General features: G+C 36.3%; 1 protein-coding gene across 3 annotated transcripts in view; it reads left to right on the forward strand.

The window, feature by feature from the left end:
- The first annotated feature begins 215 nt into the window (after positions 1-215).
- The window catches only part of LOC134742746 (inactive pancreatic lipase-related protein 1-like), a 29,819-nt gene continuing 6,732 nt past the window's right edge, over positions 216-23,302 (forward strand). For 2 of the 3 annotated variants that reach the window (XM_063675943.1, XM_063675936.1), the window contains exons 1-4: positions 12,239-12,353; positions 12,816-12,873; positions 13,739-13,877; positions 15,569-15,682. In XM_063675943.1, the coding sequence (XP_063532013.1) occupies positions 12,242-12,353; positions 12,816-12,873; positions 13,739-13,877; positions 15,569-15,682 (423 nt within the window). In that variant the 5' untranslated portion in view covers positions 12,239-12,241. Of the gene's footprint in view, positions 350-12,238; positions 12,354-12,815; positions 12,874-13,738; positions 13,878-15,568; positions 15,683-23,302 lie in introns of those variants that run through there. The other variant, XM_063675947.1, reaches the window with a different exon arrangement.

A 23,302-nucleotide genomic window follows, 5' to 3' on the forward strand; every position in this document is an offset into this window, starting at 1 on the left:
GTCATTTGAAAATGTCGTGATCGGTTTGTCTACAATTAAAATAGGAATGTTAAATTTGAAAACTACTCATTTATACCTATAGTTTAAAGTTTCAAACATGAATTTTAATAAGATGTTAATGAGTTCGAATTGATATTCTTTATCTTAAGATACGTTCATTATGTCACAGACGGGGTTGTTTTTTTTTTTCGAATCCATTAGGTTAACAAGTTAACATGCGTGAAGCTGACTTTCGAATCGGTGTGTTGTGATCGTGAGTCAGTCTCAGTCGGTACCGACTCGCAGGCGGCTGCGGACGCCATGCTGCGCGCAGTGACAGACGGCTGGAAACGCTACTGGTGGGGAACAGGTACGGAACAACCAATCACGACTTCCTCAATAAACTTCCCAATTATATTACGTTCCGACGCGAAATCGCGTAGGGTCGCCGCCTCACCCTTGCGGCTCCAAATTTTTTCAACAACTTAGTTAAAGTAACGGGAACAAATAAATACCGGTGCGAAGAACGCGTGCCGCAAGACTATTTACGTCCATGATCGTTCTGCTTCGTATCCGCTCGGCCTTTTCCGGAGCACGTGGTTGTATAAGACTTGACAGGTGTGTTATCTCGTGAAACTGATAAGGATTTCTCATCTCATATCTACGGCCCGTTGGCGTCATAGTACCTGTATAAATACGATATCATGGTTCGTTATAATCGTTAATCTTTTGCAAAAAGGCCCTTTCAAGATTAGATTCTAATAGTACCTATCTAGTGATGTGTTATCGTTAACGTATTATTTAATAATTGTTCTAAGTAAGCTGGCGTGATTAGTATATTGGTAATTCAGAGGAAAGGGGACGGCCGTTTCTCCAAACAAACGTAGTCCCCGTTTTCCTCTCTGGATATTGACATTATGGAAAATATTTTTACATAATTGGAAGTAGGTACCTATATTAACCATAGCAGCTATGCCCCTACGTTTGGCTTTTTTTTTTAGATTTTTTGATTATGGTAAAAATTAGGAGCGAAAACAGACTTAATATAATTTTGCAAATGCTCCTAACTCTTATAATAATACAAAATCTAAAAAAATCATACGTAGGGGCATAGGTGTCAGTGGTTGATATACAACAAATTGCGTCAAAATATTTTCAATAATCTTAATATCTAGAGAGGAAAAGGAGGACTACGTTTGTATGAAAAGGCGATTTCGCGCGGGTGCTCCACTTTCGTCTCAATAAATCAAATTAATTATTGTTACATACAAGTAATTACAAAAACAATAGTGTAAAAATCTAAGAGTAACCTTTATCTTCCAACATGAAAAAAATTAAAATGAAAGAAAATCAAAACAGTTTCGATTTGGTCCTCATACATGTTTAATAGCCGCCGACAAACTATAATTTCCCAGCCACTATCATGCTCCAGTTCTCACAAGCGATCATTCATCGTGTTTTCGTGTATTTTAAAGTATCTATCTATTCAAATAATCATATTTTTTTTCGAAAATAGCTATGGTTTAATCTTTACTATTTCATAAATAATGTAACCATAACATATATGGATACCTACCTAATGTTAATGTGACTTTATTAATAGTTAAGTGCGATGACGCAGTTAGATACGTACCTTTGTAGAATTGTGCATGTTTACACAATCGATGGAAACATATTCCAGTATCACTGGAGATGAAGAACAAAAATATGAGGAGGATAATTACATGTAACATATGACTTAAGGATGACTCACGGTAGACCGGGCCGGGGCCGGGTCGGAGCTTCCGGCGCTTCGCTTCCTATGGAAAGCATCACGTGATCACCGATTACATGTCGGACGGCTCGGCCCGGGCACGACCCGGTCTAGCGTGAGTCATCCTTTATGCTATGTCTTATTCTTCAGAATGATGATCTTAAAAGCATATTAAGACTTATCGTCAAAATAGTTTAGGATTCATTGATTTAAGATAATGTTCATGAGTTGCCTAGATTGCGATTATGCGATTGCGATACTATTATTGCGATTAGTCCGTTTTCGACGAAAAGCGATTGCAAAATATCAAATTATATTTAGTATTTATTCCAAGAAAGTAATAGTTAACCAATAACGATAACCCTATCCCTATAGTCGCACTTCGCAAAAACCGTTTTTTTATGGTAGTCTCATGATTCATTATCTTATCAACTTAAACTAACAACCTACCTACTGGAGTAAAAAACTTTGTCATGAAAATGATTTTTCTTTTAAACAAACTAAGGAAGTAAGTTTATAATGGTTCATACCTTTAAACGAGCAATTCTTGTATATATATATATATATTTCGGGGATCTCGGAAACGGCTAAATATTTCGATGAAATTTGCTAAATGGGGGTTTTCGGGGGCGAAAAATCGATGTAGCTAAGAAAACGCGCATTTTTGAGTTTTTATATATTTTCCGAACAAAGCTCGGTCTCCCAGTTACTGGTTCATGAAACATGGCGATATAAGTACCTATTATTTATACCTACATAGAGTTAATAGCCATATACAATACAATACAAATACTCTTTTCACCTCAGCAGCTCGAACAAGCCTACTTTCGTCACTCCCTGGAGTGAGGAAAGTGCGACTTTCCTCACTCCAGGGAGTGAAACAATGTAGCTTTTTAATTTAGTGAAGGCCATGAACTTCATACTTTTATTTCATTTTTTTTACGGTACGGTACGGTACGGTAGTCGGTAGGTACTCGTTACGCTCAAGATTCTACCTTAGAATCACTCGCTTCGCTCGTGATTCAATTATAGGATCTTTCGCTTTCTCGGGACTCAAAATAAACACTCGCAAGAAAAACCAACTTTCCTCTCTTGTTGCACAAATAACTATTATTGCACACCTCATTATAGAAAATAATACAAGGAATAAATAAATATAAATAAATAAATATTATAGGACATTCTTACACAGATTGACTAAGTCCCACGGTAAGCCCAAGGAGGCTTGTGTTATGGGCACTCAGACAACGATATATATAATATATAAATACTTAAATACATAGAAAACACCCATGACTCAGGAGCAAATATCTGTGCTCATCACACAAATAAATGCCCTTACCGGGATTCGAACCCAGGACCATCGGCTTCACAGGCAGGGTCACTACCCACTAGGCCAGGCCGGTCGTCAATACAGAAAAGAAGAGGTTAAACAACATGCGGTCTATATTACTAACCATTGATTTTAGTTTTACCTTACTTATTAGGTACTTAGGTACCTTTGAATTTGTTCTCCTTTTTCTTTCTCTTTGGCTTTTAGTATAATATAAGTTGCTGTCCGTAAGTTCTGTAACTGTCAGAACTGGCATTTCACTTCGAATGTGAGACACGCTATTTGTTAGGTTATGAATAAAACATTAGGTAGGTATTTTATACTCTTTTTATATATTGAAAGAAAGAAAGAAAATACATTTATTTAGAACGCCCCAACAGATTACATATATGGAAAAGGAAACATGCAGACAAAAAAAACATTGGACGCTAAAATAGGACCCCACTCAGCATAATGCCGCGGTAATCCGTGGCACTGGTTTTCAGGCTACCATGAGTTGGTGGCGACACATACGTCAACGACACAAAAAAAAAACAGAGGCATGCATCAGTACGCATTAGTATTAAATTGTGAATGTTATATACATACTGGGTGTCGCTTTGTCAATGATAGAGGACCTTAAGAGCTGCCGTCTACTAAGCAAGAATTAATGGTTGCTGAGAAACCATCAATATTGTGTTCTCCTCCTTCTTCTTCCTCGCGTTTTCCCGGCATTTTGCCACGGCTCATGGGAGTCTAGGGTCCGCTTGACAACTAATCCCGATAATTGACGTAGGCACTAATTTTTACGAAAGCGACTGCCATCTGACCTTCCATCCCGGAGGGGAAACTAGGCCTTGTTGGAATTCGTCCGGTTTCCTCACGATGTTTTCCCTCGCCGAAAAGCGGCCACCAATAATGAGAATCCATCAATATTGTGTTGTTGGTGCTTTATCTAAAATGAGCTGCTAATCATTGGACTTCGTTTGATTCATACTAATCGCAATACCCTCACTTATTTCACTATATTAACAAATTGGGTTGTTAGCCGTCATAGAGCCGTATACTTACTATTTTATTATCACATCCTTTTATTTGTTAAATTATATAATTAAAAAACTATAAGGGCTCTATAGTCACAAGAAGACGATATAAGTTAACGAGTGGTTTATATGCAGATAACACGCCACATGAAACCTTCGCCTGGAGGCAAACGCATCCAATGAAGCCCGTGATGACTTCACAGCTAATTCATTTTACACAATTGCGAAAGAAAAGCTAGCTTGTGTTTTAAACAATTTTTAATAGAGTTGCTCAAAAAGTGCTACTTTACGTAGCTGTTTACTGCTTTTTACTTTTCCAACTTTTTTAAATTTAATTCCGACCGTAATCTATACGTCCACAACAAAGACTATGAATGTTGTCAGTAAAGAAGAACAAAAACAAACGATACTCATCCTTTTCTTTTGGGTGCTAGTACTAGTGTAAGATAAAGATAATATGATTCTCTCTATCTATATTTGAAATGAGACAGTCCTTTGACAAACTATATATTTTTATTTCGCAATTAGACATTTATTTCGTCGAAAAAATATTATTACACGATATAAAGTATATATTTATTTTTTATTATATATAAATAAAACATTATATAATACGATATTTCACTAAAAAACATTTTTTTATTATTTGACTGAACGGAACTATCATTGCCACGTTGGCTGTTGTAAGCAGAAAAAGTGAAAAATTAAAAAGTAAAACTGGCGCCCGCTATTTTCACTCAAAATTTAGTTGTATCAAAATAATTCATCTTAAATTGCAACCAAGCGTGAGTGTTTTTGTATGAAGTAAGTTATTGTGATAAAGTTTTGCAATGTATTTATCATCGCTGAACGTAATATATAGTGCTGAATTAATTCACCCAATTCATTCAATATCACCCAAGTTCAAAGGAAAACTCGCAAGTGTAAGTGTAACACATAATTAATAATTGTTTTATTGTGATTTTTTTCGCAAATGTATTAATAAACGTCGTTCATGGTACGTGCGAAAGTGTTATTTATTATGTACTTGTCCCGTGTCTTTTATTCGCCTACGGCTCATAAAAAACATCTCGGTATTCGTGCATAATAACACACTTTTCGCACTCGCCATGAAATGTACTATTATTTTACACTCATATACCTAATTACCTACCTACTCGTTACACTGGACAATACTAGGCATGTACATAAACATTATGTACACTCAATTGTTTTGTTTATTACCAGGGCAAACTAACGTGTATTGTGATTTACTTATAAATTATTTTTTTGCTTTTCTTACAATGTTTGAATTTTGTTTCACTCTTTTGTTGATAATGATGATCGAGTTTCAATAATTATACAAGTGGCACATTATAAAACAACTAACAAAACAAATGCTGCTTCACTGAGACACTGAACAAGAAATAAATACTCTAATCACTGACAAACGTAGGTAGAGCTAGACCAAGCTACGTTGGCAGCGATTTTGATAGCCCAGACTGTGCAAGTGTTATTTACGTCATAATTTCATAGAATCCGTTGTCATTATTTTAATAATACGCTTTTAACGAAATAATTAAACAATGTTAAATGCCCAAGATGCTAAAATTGAAGTAACTCGAGCTTAAAAAAAATCGTTGTTACCCACATTTATTTTGAAATCTTCACTCTTTGATATCTCTTGAACCCCGTGGTCGATTTTGATCTACTTAGCGGCCTTCTGATCAGTTTTGTAGGCACAAAAAGTTTACAAATAAAATAAATATATAATAAATTAAAATAGTTTTTTTTGCGTCAGAATAAGGATACTGCTACACATAATCGTCAGATTAAGGTTTTACATAACTGGGACATCAATCTGAACCTGTCTATCTGACACGCTCGAGTATTTCAAGATGGCGGTTTTTTTGCAACTTTGTGACTGCCATTTGCTTACGGATCGCTGAAATCGTCAGATTATTGAAATATATACTTTTGTAGGGTCCACAACCCCTTTGAATATCTGACGCGCTCGAGTAAATTATTTTTTCCAAATTTTCTACCCTTCCGTATCACCTATGTAAAACGGCAGATTAACATACCCTTGTTATCAAAGACATGTTGCGCGGCTGACACTACCAATATCTGACGCACTCGAGTAACCACATGGTGGTTTTTTTTTTACATTTAAAAAAATCTGTAATCGCTTTCCTGCTTGCTAAAATAGAAAATATTATATAACATTTTTTTCTTCCTATCATCTAATCATTCGATTCCAATAGGTCTCTACGACACTCGAGTTACTACACATTTAGCATCGTCGCCTCCCTTGCTATAAAAAGTTAGTCTCTTTACTGAATTTTGTAAGTACAGTCGCGACAGTATAAGCATTATAAGTGTAATCTCCAGTTATAATGTAGATGTTTACAGATTCCGGAGTTACAGTAAGATAATGTACCTACGAGTATAGGACGATTCGATCAGCCAACTCTGGAATCGATCCGCGTCGCGTCGGCGTCCCATATGAATTAGCTTTGTTTTACGTCCTCGCTATAGGTAATTGTAGACTATTACCGTGAATCAATCACGAACGAATAGACGCATTCAAATTAATTGATGCTTTACAATGTTGTTTACATGCATGATGTGCTGCTGCTAATAATATTGATGGACGTGAATGACATGACAATCAGTTGGCAAATGATTGACAAATATGATAAGTTCCATCATTTTGAAAAAGCTTTTGTAGCCTCTTATTTGTGTCTGCCTTGCTTGCAAGTGACCTAAAATAGCTAAGCAAAAAACCTACGTACACTTTAAAATAAATAATTGAATTTTGACTCTCATTGCTGACCCGATATCGCTTTGTTTGGTTGGAGGTGCTAATTTAAAACAGCGAATGTCCCATTTAAAGTTTCTCTAGGTACCTAATTGATATGTCTTTTTTGTCATTTTATTTTAAATGTAATGATGCAAGTTCTCTTTTTTCACTGACCACAAGATCATCGCATAATTCATGGCAGCCATTCTCTTTACAAAGCTAGCTTACGAGGCCCCAGTAATTGGAAGTATCCTGGACTAATTAGAAGTGAGTGTCTCCATTGATGTGGCATGCGAACAATGGGGTCATTGATTACATGACGATAAATCGGAACATTCATAATCGTTCGCTTGATTCACTTATTATTTAAGGAAATATGAATCCTAATCATCAATTATATAGCCAAAAACGACTACTTTTTAATGTGTCTGTAAACTTACCTACTTGTCTAGACTAAAATTCGTTTGTGTCTAAATAATACTTTATATGAACAAAGTCCTAGTAGCTTTTAAAAATGACATTGTAGTCATATTACTATATCTCGATTTTAAAATAAAAATTGATATAGGTTCTCCAAAGGGGCTGCCCGCGGTTTTCACCGATTTTTAGGGTTCCGTAGCCAAAGGGTAAAAACGGGACTCTATTACTAAGACTCCGCTGTCTGTCTGTCCGTTTGTCACCAGTTACCAGTTATCTCATGAACCGTGATAGACAGTTGAAATTTCACAGATGATGTATTTCTGATGCCGCTATAACAACATTTACTCGAAACAGAATATACAACAAACGTGATTTTTTTGCCGTTTTTTGCGTAATAATCCTTCGTGCGCGAGTCTGACTCGCACTTGGCCGGTTTAGTTATGAATCGTTATTCCTACATTTGCACTACAGATATAATTATAATACAAACGGCTGTTGGTTCTTCAATTTTTTATCTACATTCTGGTCAGCCGGATTTTGTAAGAAATGAATAATTTTTTTTAATTTTTTTTTTAAACATTGTCTAAAAAAACACTTTTTCACATCACCAATTCGAAAAAGGTGTTTATCTTCCCTGCTAGGAGGGATCAAAGTGGCACTTTTCTTCCCTGCTAGGAGGGATCAAATTAACACTTTTCTGTTCTAGGACACTATTTTTACATTTTTTTGCACATATTTTTTTACTTTAAATAATATTTTCACATCACCTATTCGAAAAGGGAACTTTTCTTCCCTGCTAGGAGGGATCAAAGTGGCACTTTTCTGTTCAAGGACATTTTGTTGCCAGTATGAAATATTGACACAAAGACATATGAAATTAGTATGCATATAATCGATTACAATTTCTTTATAATCGATTACGTGCATACACTTTTTCTAACTTAAATAATATTTTGTTGTAATTGTAAATAATAAATGTAATTAACGTATTTTAAATTAATTAATAGCATATTTAAATTAAGTAAATTAATTAATTAGCGTAATATTTTATATTTTAGTTTAATAATTTAATTTTTATTTTGACATTTTAGGTCTCCTTAAACGCAGCCATACTTGTCTATGCAATTTAAAAAGTTTATATTTAAAAAGTTTTGTACAAATATTTCACAAAGCATTATGCGGGTCTGTATTCTGTATAAATTTGTAAATACTTAGTTGAAATCAATAATAATAGGCCTTTTCATCTGTGTCAGATGTTTTAAGCAGCATCCCGGTAACGACACTAATAATAATAAGTATAAGTGAAATCAGTCTTCATAGTGTTCTTCCGAAGATTTGGTTCAGAAGGGTAAGAGCTAATTTGTTATCAGAAAAATCTACAAAAATAATGTACTTTATTTTCATTGTATCATTTTAGTTGTTTGCTGCTGTTTTTGAAAAGATATTAGCTACATAATTATGAGCTGTAGGTACTTTTAATTTGTCAGTACAGTCACGTCTGAAAATATCGATACGGACAAAGTGCCAGAAGTATGTACCTATACTAAGGTCGTGTACACATATTTTTGGCACTTTGTCCGTATCGATCTTTGCTTAAAATAATAATGTTTTGAAACCTAATATATGTATGTAATTTCCTCATAGGTGATGTGAAAAGCAGTATGTGTCACATGGTAGCAAAATTATTTTCACCTTGGGCGTTAACACTTGAATCCCTCACTACGCTCAGGATTCTATGTTAGAATCCCTCGCTACGCTCAGGATTCTATTATAGAATCCTTCGCTTCGTTTAGGATTCAATTGTACGCCCTCGCCGTAAATATGTCATTTTGCTCCCTTGTGACACAATCTACTATTTCAAGCATCATAATTACCTCATAGGTGATGTAAAAAGTTGTATGTGTCACATGGTAGCAAAATGATTTCCATCTTGGGCGTAACACACTTAAAACCCTCACTACGCTCAGATTCTACTTTAGAATCCCTCGTTACTCTCGGGATTCTATTACAGAATCCTTCGCTTCGTTTAGGATTTAATGGACGCCCTCGCCGTAAATATGTCATTTTACTCCCTTGTAACACAATCTACTATTTTCGATACTTAGATTACTGTGAAGCCGTTCACTGGAAGGATGTTATTACATATAAGAAATCTAGAAATCTACATAAATATTTGGGTTCATCTTTGACGTCTCTAAAAACTGGCCAGAGATTTTAATTTGAAACTAATTAACACAAAAGTTATGGCCAGAAAACCAGTTTTTTGGACTAAAATTGTTAACCTTTGATGCCAAATATGTCGAAGACAATGAATTTTGAAGTAAATATGGGATACTATATTGCTTAAACCCGTTGCTGTTAATATGTAAAGCTACCAAAAACTTCTGGTAGACTAGTATAAACTAGATCCTGGATTACTGATTGTTGTTCACGTGAGATGAGGTTCGGTTGTGAACAACATCCCTACGCGGCAAGGTGCCACACGGCCTGTCAATTTTCCGCGAGAGACATACACAAGGGCACTAAAGTTTCCCAGACTTGACATGACAACGGCCTCTGAAGGGCCAGCGGCACTGACCTCAATTATGCAATAAATTATTTACGTTATAAGGCCAGAACAATTGCAACTTTAGCGATGTTGTTTACCTTCTTCTATGATTTCGAGCACACAGATTTTTACAACTATAGGTATCGAATTTAAACTCGTGAGTGATATTGAACACTAACAAGTCTAACAACACGTAGTCACTACGCGCCGCCTGTAGTTATTGTTTGAAATATTTCGTAAAACATCTAACACGCACTCTTATTACTTCATAGGTACCCAAGTATTTCAAAAAACCTTCTTTACCTGTTTATGTGATTCAATTTATAAATCTCATTTAATTTGCTTCATACATGACAACTCCTTAACCTGTCTGTTGCTCGACTTAAAAATCAGGTTACAATTCTACAAAATCTCGATTCGGGATAATCGGGATTAAACTTCCAAAGAAATTGTAGACTAATCAGCGATGCAGATTGCACATTGATGAAATGCCATTAGGGTAGAACCGGGTTAAGTGTCAGCCGGGGCACTCAGCTTACATTAGACAGACGACGAAGTAGGTAACATGGGTAACATATATAACCCGAGAAGGCGAGAACAATTTCAATAAGGTAGGTACGAGTTGGTATTTTTATTTAACCTCGTGAGTCTAAATGTATGTGTGTTAAAATGTACATATTCATTGCAATCTAATTTGAACCTTTCATGAAACAAATAAAGTAGCATCTCTTTTGTTTCATTGCGTTGTAAAACAAAACAATTTCGTTCCAATTTACTTATAGAACAAGGTTTAAATTAAAAATTCAAAAACTTTCTATGGTGGGTCTTACGATAGTATATGTATATATATGTACATGTATATGTACATTTGGACAAAAGAACACATAATTATATTAACTAATCAAATCGGGACACAATATACTGGAAGAGATCGTTGTTAATTGTTAATAGAGTTGTGCCGTTCTCGAGAACGGCACAACGGTAGTAGTTAATAGCCTATCATGACCTGTGAAATTTCGAGACTGTTACAGGCGTGACTATTCTTACATAAATTATAATTATTATAATGATAATAATTACGGTCCACATGAAAAAGGAATGAAGCCCAACTATGATAGAAGAGTGGCAACATGCGTTAATGTGATTGCAAGTAGAATAATACACGACACCCCCTTTAATTTCCTCAACCTATTTTATTTATTTATTTAGTTGCTAGCAGCAGTAGCAGCACTAACGGCAAATTAAAAATCGTATTCCAGATGTCCGTCTAAACAAGGACCATTACGAACTAAATAAGCTAATGTCACGGAAATGATTCAATCTATAATACACATAATGATGATGATAGTACAGTCGGACTAACTTTAAGCAATGTCAAACTCAAGAAATTATATTAACCCTAATATAATATCATTCTTAAGTGTACTTACGTTATTTATTTTTTTATCATACTGGTATTAGGTGAGGGTCAATCGGTCCTCGCTAGGAGTACGAGCGGCCGATTGCCTTTAAGTTATATTTGGTAATATGTCTTTGTTTGAGGTGTTATATTAATAAGTTTTTACTTTCTGGGGGCTAACAATAGTTATTTGTTGAATGATTTTAAATTATCTATTATGTATTAATATAATAATAACTAGCTTTAGGCAAAAATAATCAAACGGGTAAAAAACAGAGTTTTTAAAAATGTATATTTATGAAATATTTTCTTCGGAAATTCATCTTTTTGGGGCTGCATGGCGCGTCCTATTTGACTCGTTAGAATCCAGAGATACAAATGACAGCCGAATGACATACCTCAAAAATATATAATGAGTTACATTTTTTAATCCATTACATGCCCCGTTTTATTATATGATCTCTAAGTAGTCCTTTCTAAGAACTTTCAGTGTTGCCTATGTACAAATTAACATGTAAATTAATGTATGTGGCGTGAGAAAGTTACATATATACAAGTAGGTATAGACATGAAACCGAGCGACCAGGGGTAAGAGAAAGACATATTCATGTATTGACATTTGACAGTTTCATGTATGGCAGCATAATCCTTTTTCTCTTTCACTCATACATTTCTGTATTTTGCCATCGCCTCCTTGCTATGATGCCATAACCCGACCATGAAAATGCCCGGTCGGTGATAAAGACAAAGCATGGCACTATTTTCTCTTTCCTCTTATAGGAATCGCAATAAGACTATCTTTCTCTATCAAAGAGTGTCAGGCCCTTGCAATGAAGGGTGATAATTTACCTCACAGAGGAAACAAATGAAAGGTACAATATTAATAATTACGAGTAATAGATGAATTTAGGTAGAACAACTTTAACGCCGACTGTACAAAAGCTTTATAAAAGGTGGTTCGCATGACGGAAATACTCACATACCTATAAACGTTTCGAAGTTGCAATGTATTTGTTCCAGTCATTTTCGAAATTCTCTTGTATTATTTATTGTTTTCTACAGTTTGAGATCGTGATAGCAGATTTAGACGTCTTCGAGTTTTTTAAAATCGACGATGGTATTGATCGTACTCGTATACATTCTTAAATTTAAAAAAATATATTTTGCAACGAGGAAAAATGTTATGATAAGGACGACGGTAAAATAATTTCGCGCATATCGTTATGAAAACATGGTTTCAGTATAACTAATACATACGAGTATTATATGTGGTATTTTCTATCAAAAGGGACCTTATTGTCGATGGTGCTTACGCCATTATAAACGATGCTCCGATATTAATACAATGCCGCGCGACGCTGTGCAGCGTAAGCGCCATCGACAATAAGGTCCCTTTTCATAGAAAATGACCATGAATACGTAATATGAACCAATAGTAGCGAGAATCATTAAATTTTTGACGATCCTAATTAATTAGCCGTTCCTCAATCACGAGATATTGGGATTATTGGGCTATTAATTAGGATAAAAAGACTTTATTACATTATTAGCTACTTAAACTTAACTTTTTTTGTTTCAGGGATTTTGCCAGACCGAACAAATCGTATAGAAGACATCTACTTAAGATTTTACAACGGGTGAGTTCATATTTCTTTATACTATATTTAATAATATATTATGTTGACAAAAATAACCAGCATGGAGATACCAAGCTTTATTTTTTATACTCTACCTTCCCGAAGAAGGCCCAAAATAAAAATGTACATGTTTTTCCTTATATTTGGTTTGCTGTTTCAAAATCATATCTGTGACGTCACTTTTCTCTAAATATAAGAGTTAAAAAAAATTAGTCTTCTTTCTGACATTTGTCAGCTTAACCTACATCGAAATTTAACGATAACTGTATTTTGTAAATGCTAAACTGGATCCATTGATGCCAGTTAAATAACCAAGCGTATCCAAAGAATAAATTACGGTACAGGCATTACACAATTACCTTCACTGTTACTTTCATAAATGCATCAATTCGTTTTTGCTATAGGATATTTCAAAATATAAATGAAATATTTCAATAACATAAATGAAATATTTCAATAATATTAATGAAATATTGTAATAATATAAATGAAATATTTTTTAATAACCGTGACAATGTGGAAATATTGCCATCTGTTCGAGGTAAAACTAGGTCCAAGGTACAACAGTTTCCCTACTGTTTACTGCCTCGCTACAGTCTCTACCTCTAACTACCGCTAGGGCCACCTCACACTAGCGTCGGCGTCTAGTTCTAGTTAGCTCTATGGAAAATGGCGTTCCTGCGCAGTTGCGTCGAGCAGCAGCCATAGAGTTGACTAGACGCCGACTCTAGGGAGACGCTAGTGTGAGGTGGCTCTTACAGTCGTAGGTGACATTGGAAAATCAATTCGAACTTGGAATTTAATACGCGAGAATACGGACAATTTTTTTCTTGCTAGGCTCATTGAATTATGTTGATATCTTCAGGAGCACAGGAGAGGAGTACGTAGACTTTCCCCTGGGCCAAGCTTCCCGCCTGTTCGAAATAAAGGGTTTCGACAAGAACAATCCCACAGTACTGTACATACATGGATTCATCGAAACGGCGCAACAGGAGAGTGTCCAGGTGACTAAAACACAACCTACACATAAAACAGAACAGCTGCAGAAAAAAAAGAAAAAAGAATAGAAAGGAATATAAGACAGCTTTATGAAGTTATACACAATTGTAGTCGGACACAATAAACATGTTTTTTTCAGTAAACTTTTTACACGTCTGCCTTAAAAAAAAACAGTAAAATGGATATTATTTAAAGCGCAGAATTCAATAACAACAATGTATTTTCTCTTAAACGATATATCAAATACCTATTTAATTAACTAATATAAGACAAATCGTTTGGAAAATAATTGTTAACTTGACAGCTGCTGTGGTTAACGCTAAAACTGCTGTATTTTTTTTTGTATCATCATGTTATGAACATTTTATTAGTGTTACAAACGCCCTCACAACTCAAAATTTACAAAACTATAATTTATTTAGTTAAAACTAGAATTTATATTTTTGTCGCGAGAAACTTTGATCTTGCGAGAAACTTTGAGGCAAGCTTCTTAAACGTCAAAAATCAGATTTTAAAATGATAATGCTTAAATTACATGATTTTGGCATCATCATTTACATAACAATATGTCTATGTCTGGTACTAATCTTTGTTGCTAAAAATTGTTACACAAAGAAAATAGACCGAGTAGAAGTTTTGTATATAAAACTTCTACTCGCTATAATCTCTTTGTATTTATTATAATTACTAACAACGGAAACTAGTATCCTGACATATATGTTACTTGAATGTTCATGTCAAATTTCATGTTCATTCAGAATCTCGTTTTAAAATGAAAGCTTAACCTCGATTGTATGGTGTGACTTATAAGAAATCTATTATGTGGGAATTATTGTTTAAGTACTTGATATAAAAAAAGGAAACTGATGTCCTACTACCTATGATATATAATTCACCCATACCTATAGAAATATTTGGATTTGCATTTAATCTGACTTTAACTTTAAACTGAATCCCCTATATCTTCAACATACTTACCGCAGTACCTACAGAGTCACGTTCTGCCCGAGTTAAACTTGCATTAAAATATAATTATTCTGTCGTTTATTATTAGCCTATTAGGTACCTTACTCAAAAAGTTTTAGTCGATAACATACTCGTAATGGCATAATATGTGGCTTACCTAATAATATAAAACCGGCCAAGTGCGAGTCAGACTCACGCACCGAGGGTTCCGTACATTACACAATTTAAACAATGTATTTTTTATGTGAAACGTGAGTGAAAGGTAAATTGCGGTTTACGATTTATGACGTATTAAAAAAACTACTTACTAGATCTCGTTCAAACCAATTTTCGGTGGAAGTTGTATATCATATATATTTTTTTAGTTTTATCATTCTCTTATTTTAGAAGTTACAGGGGGGGGCACACATTTTATTACTTTGGAAGGAACTATTCAGTTTAGAAAAAATGTATGGGGAACCCCCAAAATTTATTGTTTTATTTTTTATTTTTGTGTGAAAATCTTAATGCGGTTCACAGAATACATCTAGTTACCAAGTTTCAACAGTATAGTTATTATAGTTTCGGAAAAAAGTGGCTGTGACATACGGACGGACAGACAGACAGACAGACATGACGAATCCATAAGGGTTCCGTTTTTTGTCATTTGGCTACGGAACCCTAATAAAAAGCGGCCTTGACTATTGCTACTATGTAGATTATATTATAAGAAATGTTTCCTTAACCGCAGGTCATGGTGAGCGCCTACTTGGAAGCTAAGCCCAGTACCAATGTCGTGCTCCTGGACTGGTCTAATATGTCACATGGCTCGTACTTGGTCAACGCTGCAAGGAACACTAAAAAGGTAATGTGCGTGGGTGATGCACAGATTATATAATAGTTCTTACGCGCAGCATTTATTTTGAATCGTCACAATACAGAAACTGCATAAAAACGAATAGTTATGTAGGTATTCCTTGAGGTAAGAACCTACTAAGATAAGAGCCGGTTTACTTACTCGTGTAACAGCGTGGATGTAGTTTACCTTCACGAAGATGAATAATATTGAATATATGATATCGCTCTTCGGCAGTAATGTATTACGTCACTAACAAAAAAAAACATCAAAATTAGATTCATTTTCTCGATGAGTGAGTAAGCGGTCGTTCTGTTTTTATAACATTATTATTTTTTCCCTATACTTGTAGTTTTTTCAAGAATCTGCAATTAATCTTAGAGTCAGGACACCGATTAACGTTATAATCATGATTCATTTAAATGTCTCATATCTTACTAGAATTACTCAAGAATTAGTAGTGTACCTTCTTAATTTAATAGCCAGATATATACCTTCTATAGTAGAAGTATAGATGGAATCATATCAATTGAGCTAATGTACTTACCTGTTTACTCAAAGAGTCTCAAGAATACAATACCATTGAGTGGTAAACCACAAATTAGGATAACTAACTCGTAGTAAAAGCAGATTATAACCGCCTTGAAATGTTAGTATAGAATATTGTCTTCGGTTACCGCGATAGTTATTCATGAAATAAAACTATGAAAACGGATTATATCGCGTATATTGAATTTATAATACATCCCGACGTTTCGAACTCTTTACAGCGTTCGTGGTCAACGGGTGACTGAGGAAAAATTACAAAATGCAAAAATACCCACATACTAAAATAATGAACAATCATAGACTACAAACTTTAAGGCTGGTTGTACATGCAAAATCGGTTCATAAGGCTAGTTATACACTATAATTATTTTTCAAGTAAAGATATATATATATACGCGATAAAAAACTATGCCGGCTCCAACCCTACACCACGGACCCGAGAAGATTTAATTCCCTCCTAAATTGTAGGAGGGTATCCCAATATGGGACCGGCAACAAACTCGGCGGGACACATCTTTTCAAAACATCAGAATGTCCAGCATCATCCAACACTACGGTCTCACAGTCTATGTCTCGCTTGCTCCTTTATCAGGTGGACTACAGGATCCCAAGCTGGTGGTAGAGAAAAGCCATCTTCCCTATTAAAGTTTGGATATTTCTTAATCTCAATGGCCTCGCGCAGCATTCTGGGTATGTAACGCTTCTCCTTGGCAAGAACCAGAGGCTTATCAAACTTGATTGAGTGATTGGCTTTATCCATGACATGCTCACAGACAGCAGACCTAGGTCGACGGTGCTTGACATCAGCTATGTGTTCCTTCACCCGAGTGGAAATGCTCCGTTTCGTCTGCCCGACATATGATAGGCCACACTCACAGTCCAGCCTGTACACTCCTGCAGTCTGTAGAGGGGTATTGCATTTTACAGGCCTCAGGAATTGTGACATCTTCTTCATTGGCTTGAAATATGTTTTTATAGAAGCACGCTTCAAGATGTGGCTGATCCTGTCCGTGACCCCCCTGACAAAAGGCAGAATGGCAGGCCTGCGCTCAACTGTGGGGATCTTAATGTGGGACCTCTGGTTGACCCGCGGTATCCTGAGCTCGTTTGCCTGGAGCTCAGGATACCGCGGGTCAACCAGAGGTCCCACATTAAGATCTCCACAGTTGAGCGCAGGCCTGCCATTCTGCCTTTTGTCAGGGGGGTCACGGACAGGATCAGCCACATCTTGAAGCGTGCTTCTATAAAAACATATTTCAAGCCAATGAAGAAGATGTCACAATTCCTGAGGCCTGTAAAATGCAATACCCCTCTACAGACTGCAGGAGTGTACAGGCTGGACTGTGAGTGTGGCCTATCATATGTCGGGCAGACGAAACGGAGCATTTCCACTCGGGTGAAGGAACACATAGCTGATGTCAAGCACCGTCGACCTAGGTCTGCTGTCTGTGAGCATGTCATGGATAAAGCCAATCACTCAATCAAGTTTGATAAGCCTCTGGTTCTTGCCAAGGAGAAGCGTTACATACCCAGAATGCTGCGCGAGGCCATTGAGATTAAGAAATATCCAAACTTTAATAGGGAAGATGGCTTTTCTCTACCACCAGCTTGGGATCCTGTAGTCCACCTGATAAAGGAGCAAGCGAGACATAGACTGTGAGACCGTAGTGTTGGATGATGCTGGACATTCTGATGTTTTGAAAAGATGTGTCCCGCCGAGTTTGTTGCCGGTCCCATATTGGGATACCCTCCTACAATTTAGGAGGGAATTAAATCTTCTCGGGTCCGTGGTGTAGGGTTGGAGCCGGCATAGTTTTTTATCGCGTATATATATATATCTTTACTTGAAAAATAATTATAGTGTATAACTAGCCTTATGAACCGATTTTGCATGTACAACCAGCCTTAAAGTTTGTAGTCTATGATTGTTCATTATTTTAGTATGTGGGTATTTTTGCATTTTGTAATTTTTCCTCAGTCACCCGTTGACCACGAACGCTGTAAAGAGTTCGAAACGTCGGGATGTATTATAAATTCAATATACGCGATATAATCCGTTTTCATAGTTTTATTTCATGTTAGTATAGGTTAGACGACTCTATTTTTTAACAATAGGCTACAAAATACACTAACTAAATAAAATGGCTAACAACTTTATTTGCATTTTACAACCATCGACACCCAAAACGAATGCACTCTGTAGAAAACCATTTGTTACAACATGTTTTTAGACCATTTTAACCCCATTCAACAAGGAATAAGGTTAAAAATTAAATATACATGCAATGCACTTGTAATTTATTTTGTAAGTAACTAGTTGGCGGCTACGAGAACAAAAGCAGATAATAGTATTTGTAGCATGACGCTACATCTGTCGTCAATTTTGGAAACTACTTGCTTGTCTGTCATGTCTAGTTTGCTTGTTTGTTTAGCCGTGTCGTACAGTGTGAATTGATTCACGCAAGTACGGTTAGATGGCGCTTTAAAAAAATACATGGAACCTTTTTTGGACTGAGATATGTTCGATGTAGGCAGGTTACAATTGCGTTGAATTTTGAATTTCAATTCTGATTCGAAAAGAAGAAATTTGTTTTCTTCGGGGGGACTTCAGATGGATTTTGAGATTGACGTGGAAAGATCTGTTTGTGGTCCGCGAATATTTTTTTCAATTTTTTCCTTGTTTCCGTCAAGTTAACTTTTTAATCGAGAGAAACGTTTTCTTCTGAAGTTGCCAATAATAACTTGGAGTGCGCTTTTCTTCCCGTCGTTCCGCGGCCTTGTTGGCCGTAGTTGCCTGCATCAGGACCTTTTTAAGGCCACCGTCGAGCAGTGCTCCGGTGGTGCGTGGTGGCCGTATCAACGACGGGGCGCAGCCGCCGACGAGCAGTCGGCAGTGGATGGTCGTCGCCGGCGGTCAAGTATCAGACCCACGAAGGACACGAGCCCGCATACAGCGCGGTTCGATAGGTCACGGTACAGCTTTGGTTGGCCGAACGTTTTCTTTAGAAAGGAACTAGCAGACCCACGGAGGACACGAGCCCGCATACAGCGCGGTTCGATAGGTTACGGTACAGCTTTGGTTGGCCGAACGTTTTCTTTGGAAAGGAACTAGCAAATTGTCATCGTCTACGGAGCTTGAATATTTTTTTAACGTTATGGAATCGGTTCTGTAAAGCCGCTGTTATCCGTATTCCGCATTACTTTACGGCATTTTCAAAATTCTAATTGCCCCTAATTGTCAGGCGAAACTAATATTCGGCATTAAATTTAGGCACCTATCACCCGTTGAAACAGCCATTATCGTCTATAATCTCCATCTCATTAATCCATTTGTTTCCTTCTACAGCTAAATTTATACGCCGTTGTCTTTCGCACGTAGATCAGTTCACCAGTGCGGAAAGCGGACCGTCAGAAAAATAATTTGTTTTGGTTATATTATTTTTTTTAAATTCCATGTGTAGATTTTTTTTAGTGGTGTTCGGAAGTGCTTTACAAATTATACGTGATGTGCAGAAATATCTGTTTTACTGCATATTGTAATAATACAATGCCATTGTTAGTACAGGTAAGTGCATTAGCTCAGTTGATATGATTCGATCTATACATAATACTAGTACTGTCCCTATTACTAGGTCTGTGTATTTCATATTATATGAGGATTTATACCTATGTTTAAATAAACTGATACCTATTGCTATTAAGTATTTATCTTATAGCCTGTCAAACAACTTTGATCTTTGATTTGAACTTTGAATGATTATGATTATTATTTGTCAGTAGACAGAGGCGCGAAATTAAAATCTTCTATGGGACGATAACCCGCCTACATTTTTTTATTTACCGCTTTTTTCCACTGCCGGAAATTGCTTGACAGACTATATATTTGGAACTAGTAGGCCAGGAAATGAATGCTCAATAAAAGTTATAGAGGGAAATGCTTGGAACTATTTTCGATTTCGTAACTTTGTTTGGACTAACAAAACTTCCGCGACACATAGACATATTAAATATATCGCGGAGAGTTTTTCGACTTAAAATACGTGTGACCCGTTATTAATATATTTAATTTGTTTGGACTAGTTAGGAGGTAAACATATCAAAAGTCCCCGGCCGAAGCCCTTGGGCCGGGGGTTTGAAGGTCCCATTTTTCGGTTTTTCGGTTATATCTCGGAAACTGGGCGTCTAAGCTACATGGCCACTTATACAAAATAAAAGTTGATTAAATTTGTTACAAGTATTCTTATGTCAAGTTTTTCGATATCTTGTATAGTTTTTGAGATATCCGCTCTTGAAAGTTTATTTAGGGCTCTCAATTGAATCTTAATATCTATTACATCAGTGAAGTAATAGGCCGTGTTTGGTATCGTTTTCATATAAATCGGGGTATGCTGAATTCATTTAGGGTATCACACTGACACCATACCGAAATAAAAACCTTTCCTTTTCCTTTGGAATGGTGTCAATGTGATACCATAAATGAATTTGGCACGCCCGATTTATACGAAAACGATACCAAACATGGCCTAGTAGCTTCACTGAGAGAGAGAGAGACAGATATCAAGATAAAATTGAGAGCCCCAAATAAACTTTCAAGAGAGGGTATCTCGAAAACTATTCAAGATATCGAAAAACTTGACTAAACTTGTAGCAATTTTAATCAGCTTTCGTTTTGTGTAAGTAGTCATGTAACTAAGACGCAAAGTTTTCAAGATATGTGAAAAACCGAAAAATGATACCTTCAAACCCCGCTTTCCCTCCTGACTCAAGACCTACGGCCGGGGACTTGTGATATGTTCACCTTCTAATTGGTCGAAACAAAGTTACGGAGTCAAAAATTATGTTCCAAGCATATCCCTCTATAATCTCTATACCTTCTTGTTGCTTGGCCTATAGAGCAAGAAAACTTGGTGCAGTACAGCTACCACCAGTTTGGCACTTACATAAACGCTAGCGTGAACGTAACTTACTTTCTATGCATCTCGCTTGTGTTGGCATATTAGTGCGAGCGAGATGTATAGACAGTAAATTACGTAGACGTTAGCGTATAATTATGTCAGTGTTCACACCGTCAGTGACTCGTGGTATAGTTACAGTGTTTGCTTAATAGAGAATGGTATTAAATCCGCCTTATTAGCATTTCGTTTAACTGTGCAATAAGAATAAGAAAAATATATGTACCTATTTTTACACTTGACATAATTATTTTAAAAAAAAACCGGCCAAGTGCGAGCCGGACTCGCCCACCTATGGTTCCGTACTTTTTAGTATTTGTTGTTATAGCGGCAACAGAAATACATCATCTGTGAAAATTTCACCTGTCTAGCTATCACGGTTCATGAGATACAGCCTGGTGACAGACAGACAGACAGACGGACAGCGGAGTCTTAGTAATAGGGTCCCGTTTTTACCCTTTGGGTACGGAACCCTAAAGGTGACTGTCCAATTGTAACTGCCGCTGCACTGCAGTTGCGACGTTACGCGGTGCCGCACTACTGTAGCAGCACGACTGCGGCTGTTGCGGCGTGCAGTCGCGATAGCGTTCGTTGATGGCTTGTCAATGTCAAGTCATATAATGTCATACGTACAAATAAAATACTAATTTACTTTTGTATTTTTTACGTGAAGAAGCGAGTGACGATAATGCTACATGCTACATGAAAAAGAAGACCAGTTTGCCTTTCTACAATAGTCAGAGTCCGACGAAGGCAGCTACGCAATATTAATAAAAAATCTGATATTTAATGGTGATCCTTTATTCAGATAATATTGCCGATTAAATGAAAAGCAATTCAACATTGAATGAGACTTAATAATTGACGAAATACAATCAAATTACTCAAATAAAATTAATGCAGAGGAAAAATTATTCTTAACATTAAGGTAAGTTCACAATGTGAAATTTTCTTCCCCATCCTCTTGCCTAAATGCGTGACCACCGCACACAGCAATCCGACGGAAACGGGACTCATGGAGTTCGTGATATATACGGGGGGAGTGCGCACTTGATCCACCTGCATCACGTATAGGTACTCGGCCGTCAGAAACGTGCGGCTGGATTTAGAAGTCTGTAATAAACGTCCCCTCAAAACCATGCCAGGTAGGCTCTTTTAGCAGGCCTTTTATTGATTTCTGCAAAGTGATTCGTGGGTTCTGGAGATGACGATGCGACACGTAAGAATAAAATTATCCAATGGTGGGCAGGCAGTCGTTCGGTGTTAGCAAAATATTACAGATTTATCTTTCTAAGTATCCATATTAAGCCAATTTTACTTTCCTTAGGTACCAAACAGTGAAGTATGATGAATAAAATAATTTGTAATTTACACTTCATATTGTCCAGTTGCAGGTGTGAATGGGCGACGGCACTCTATGATATGACCGCACCATCCATATAAAACTTGACGGGCGAGACAAGAAATCCTTTATGAAGAAAGATATTTCCCTCGCCTTGGCCGATAGAAAGAACTTTTAATAAATTAATTTGAATAATAAATGGTTTCCTCGTGTTGGTGTGAAGAATTACGTGTTGCACTGTAACACAGTTTGTTTAACCCTCATGCCTTGAGACCTCCGCAACTGTCAATATTCTAAATTTTAAACCATTCGCTTCTCTCGTGGTTCAATTTTGTATCGTTTCGTATGTTTGGATATCAATATGTTACCATGAGGTATTAAATAACATCTTTGCCCCTTGTAATAAAAATAAATGATTGCTTCTTTTATTTAGCTCAGGAATGGCTTTGCAATGACAAAATGAGAAATTGTCACCATAAACGACATTATATAATATGATATATTACAATACAATTACAGTTGCCAGGAATATTCGGCAACTATTCGGTATTTGGCCACTTTGCCGGATATTCGGTATTCTATTTGCCTCTCTATCGCTCGTGCCCTGTCGAGCTTATAGCTATCCTCGCAAAACTACGAAAAAATAAAAGAACAGTTTATTTAATGAATCTATAAATAATATCGTCGTATTATTTGAATCCCTAAATCAATAATCTCAAAATACGCTAAATTTGTGAAAGCTGATTCCACAAATCTGCCTTAAGTTATATACCTTAGTTTTATTGG

This window comes from Cydia strobilella, chromosome 1, assembly GCF_947568885.1.
Source record: "Cydia strobilella chromosome 1, ilCydStro3.1, whole genome shotgun sequence".
NCBI lineage: Eukaryota > Metazoa > Arthropoda > Insecta > Lepidoptera > Tortricidae > Cydia > Cydia strobilella.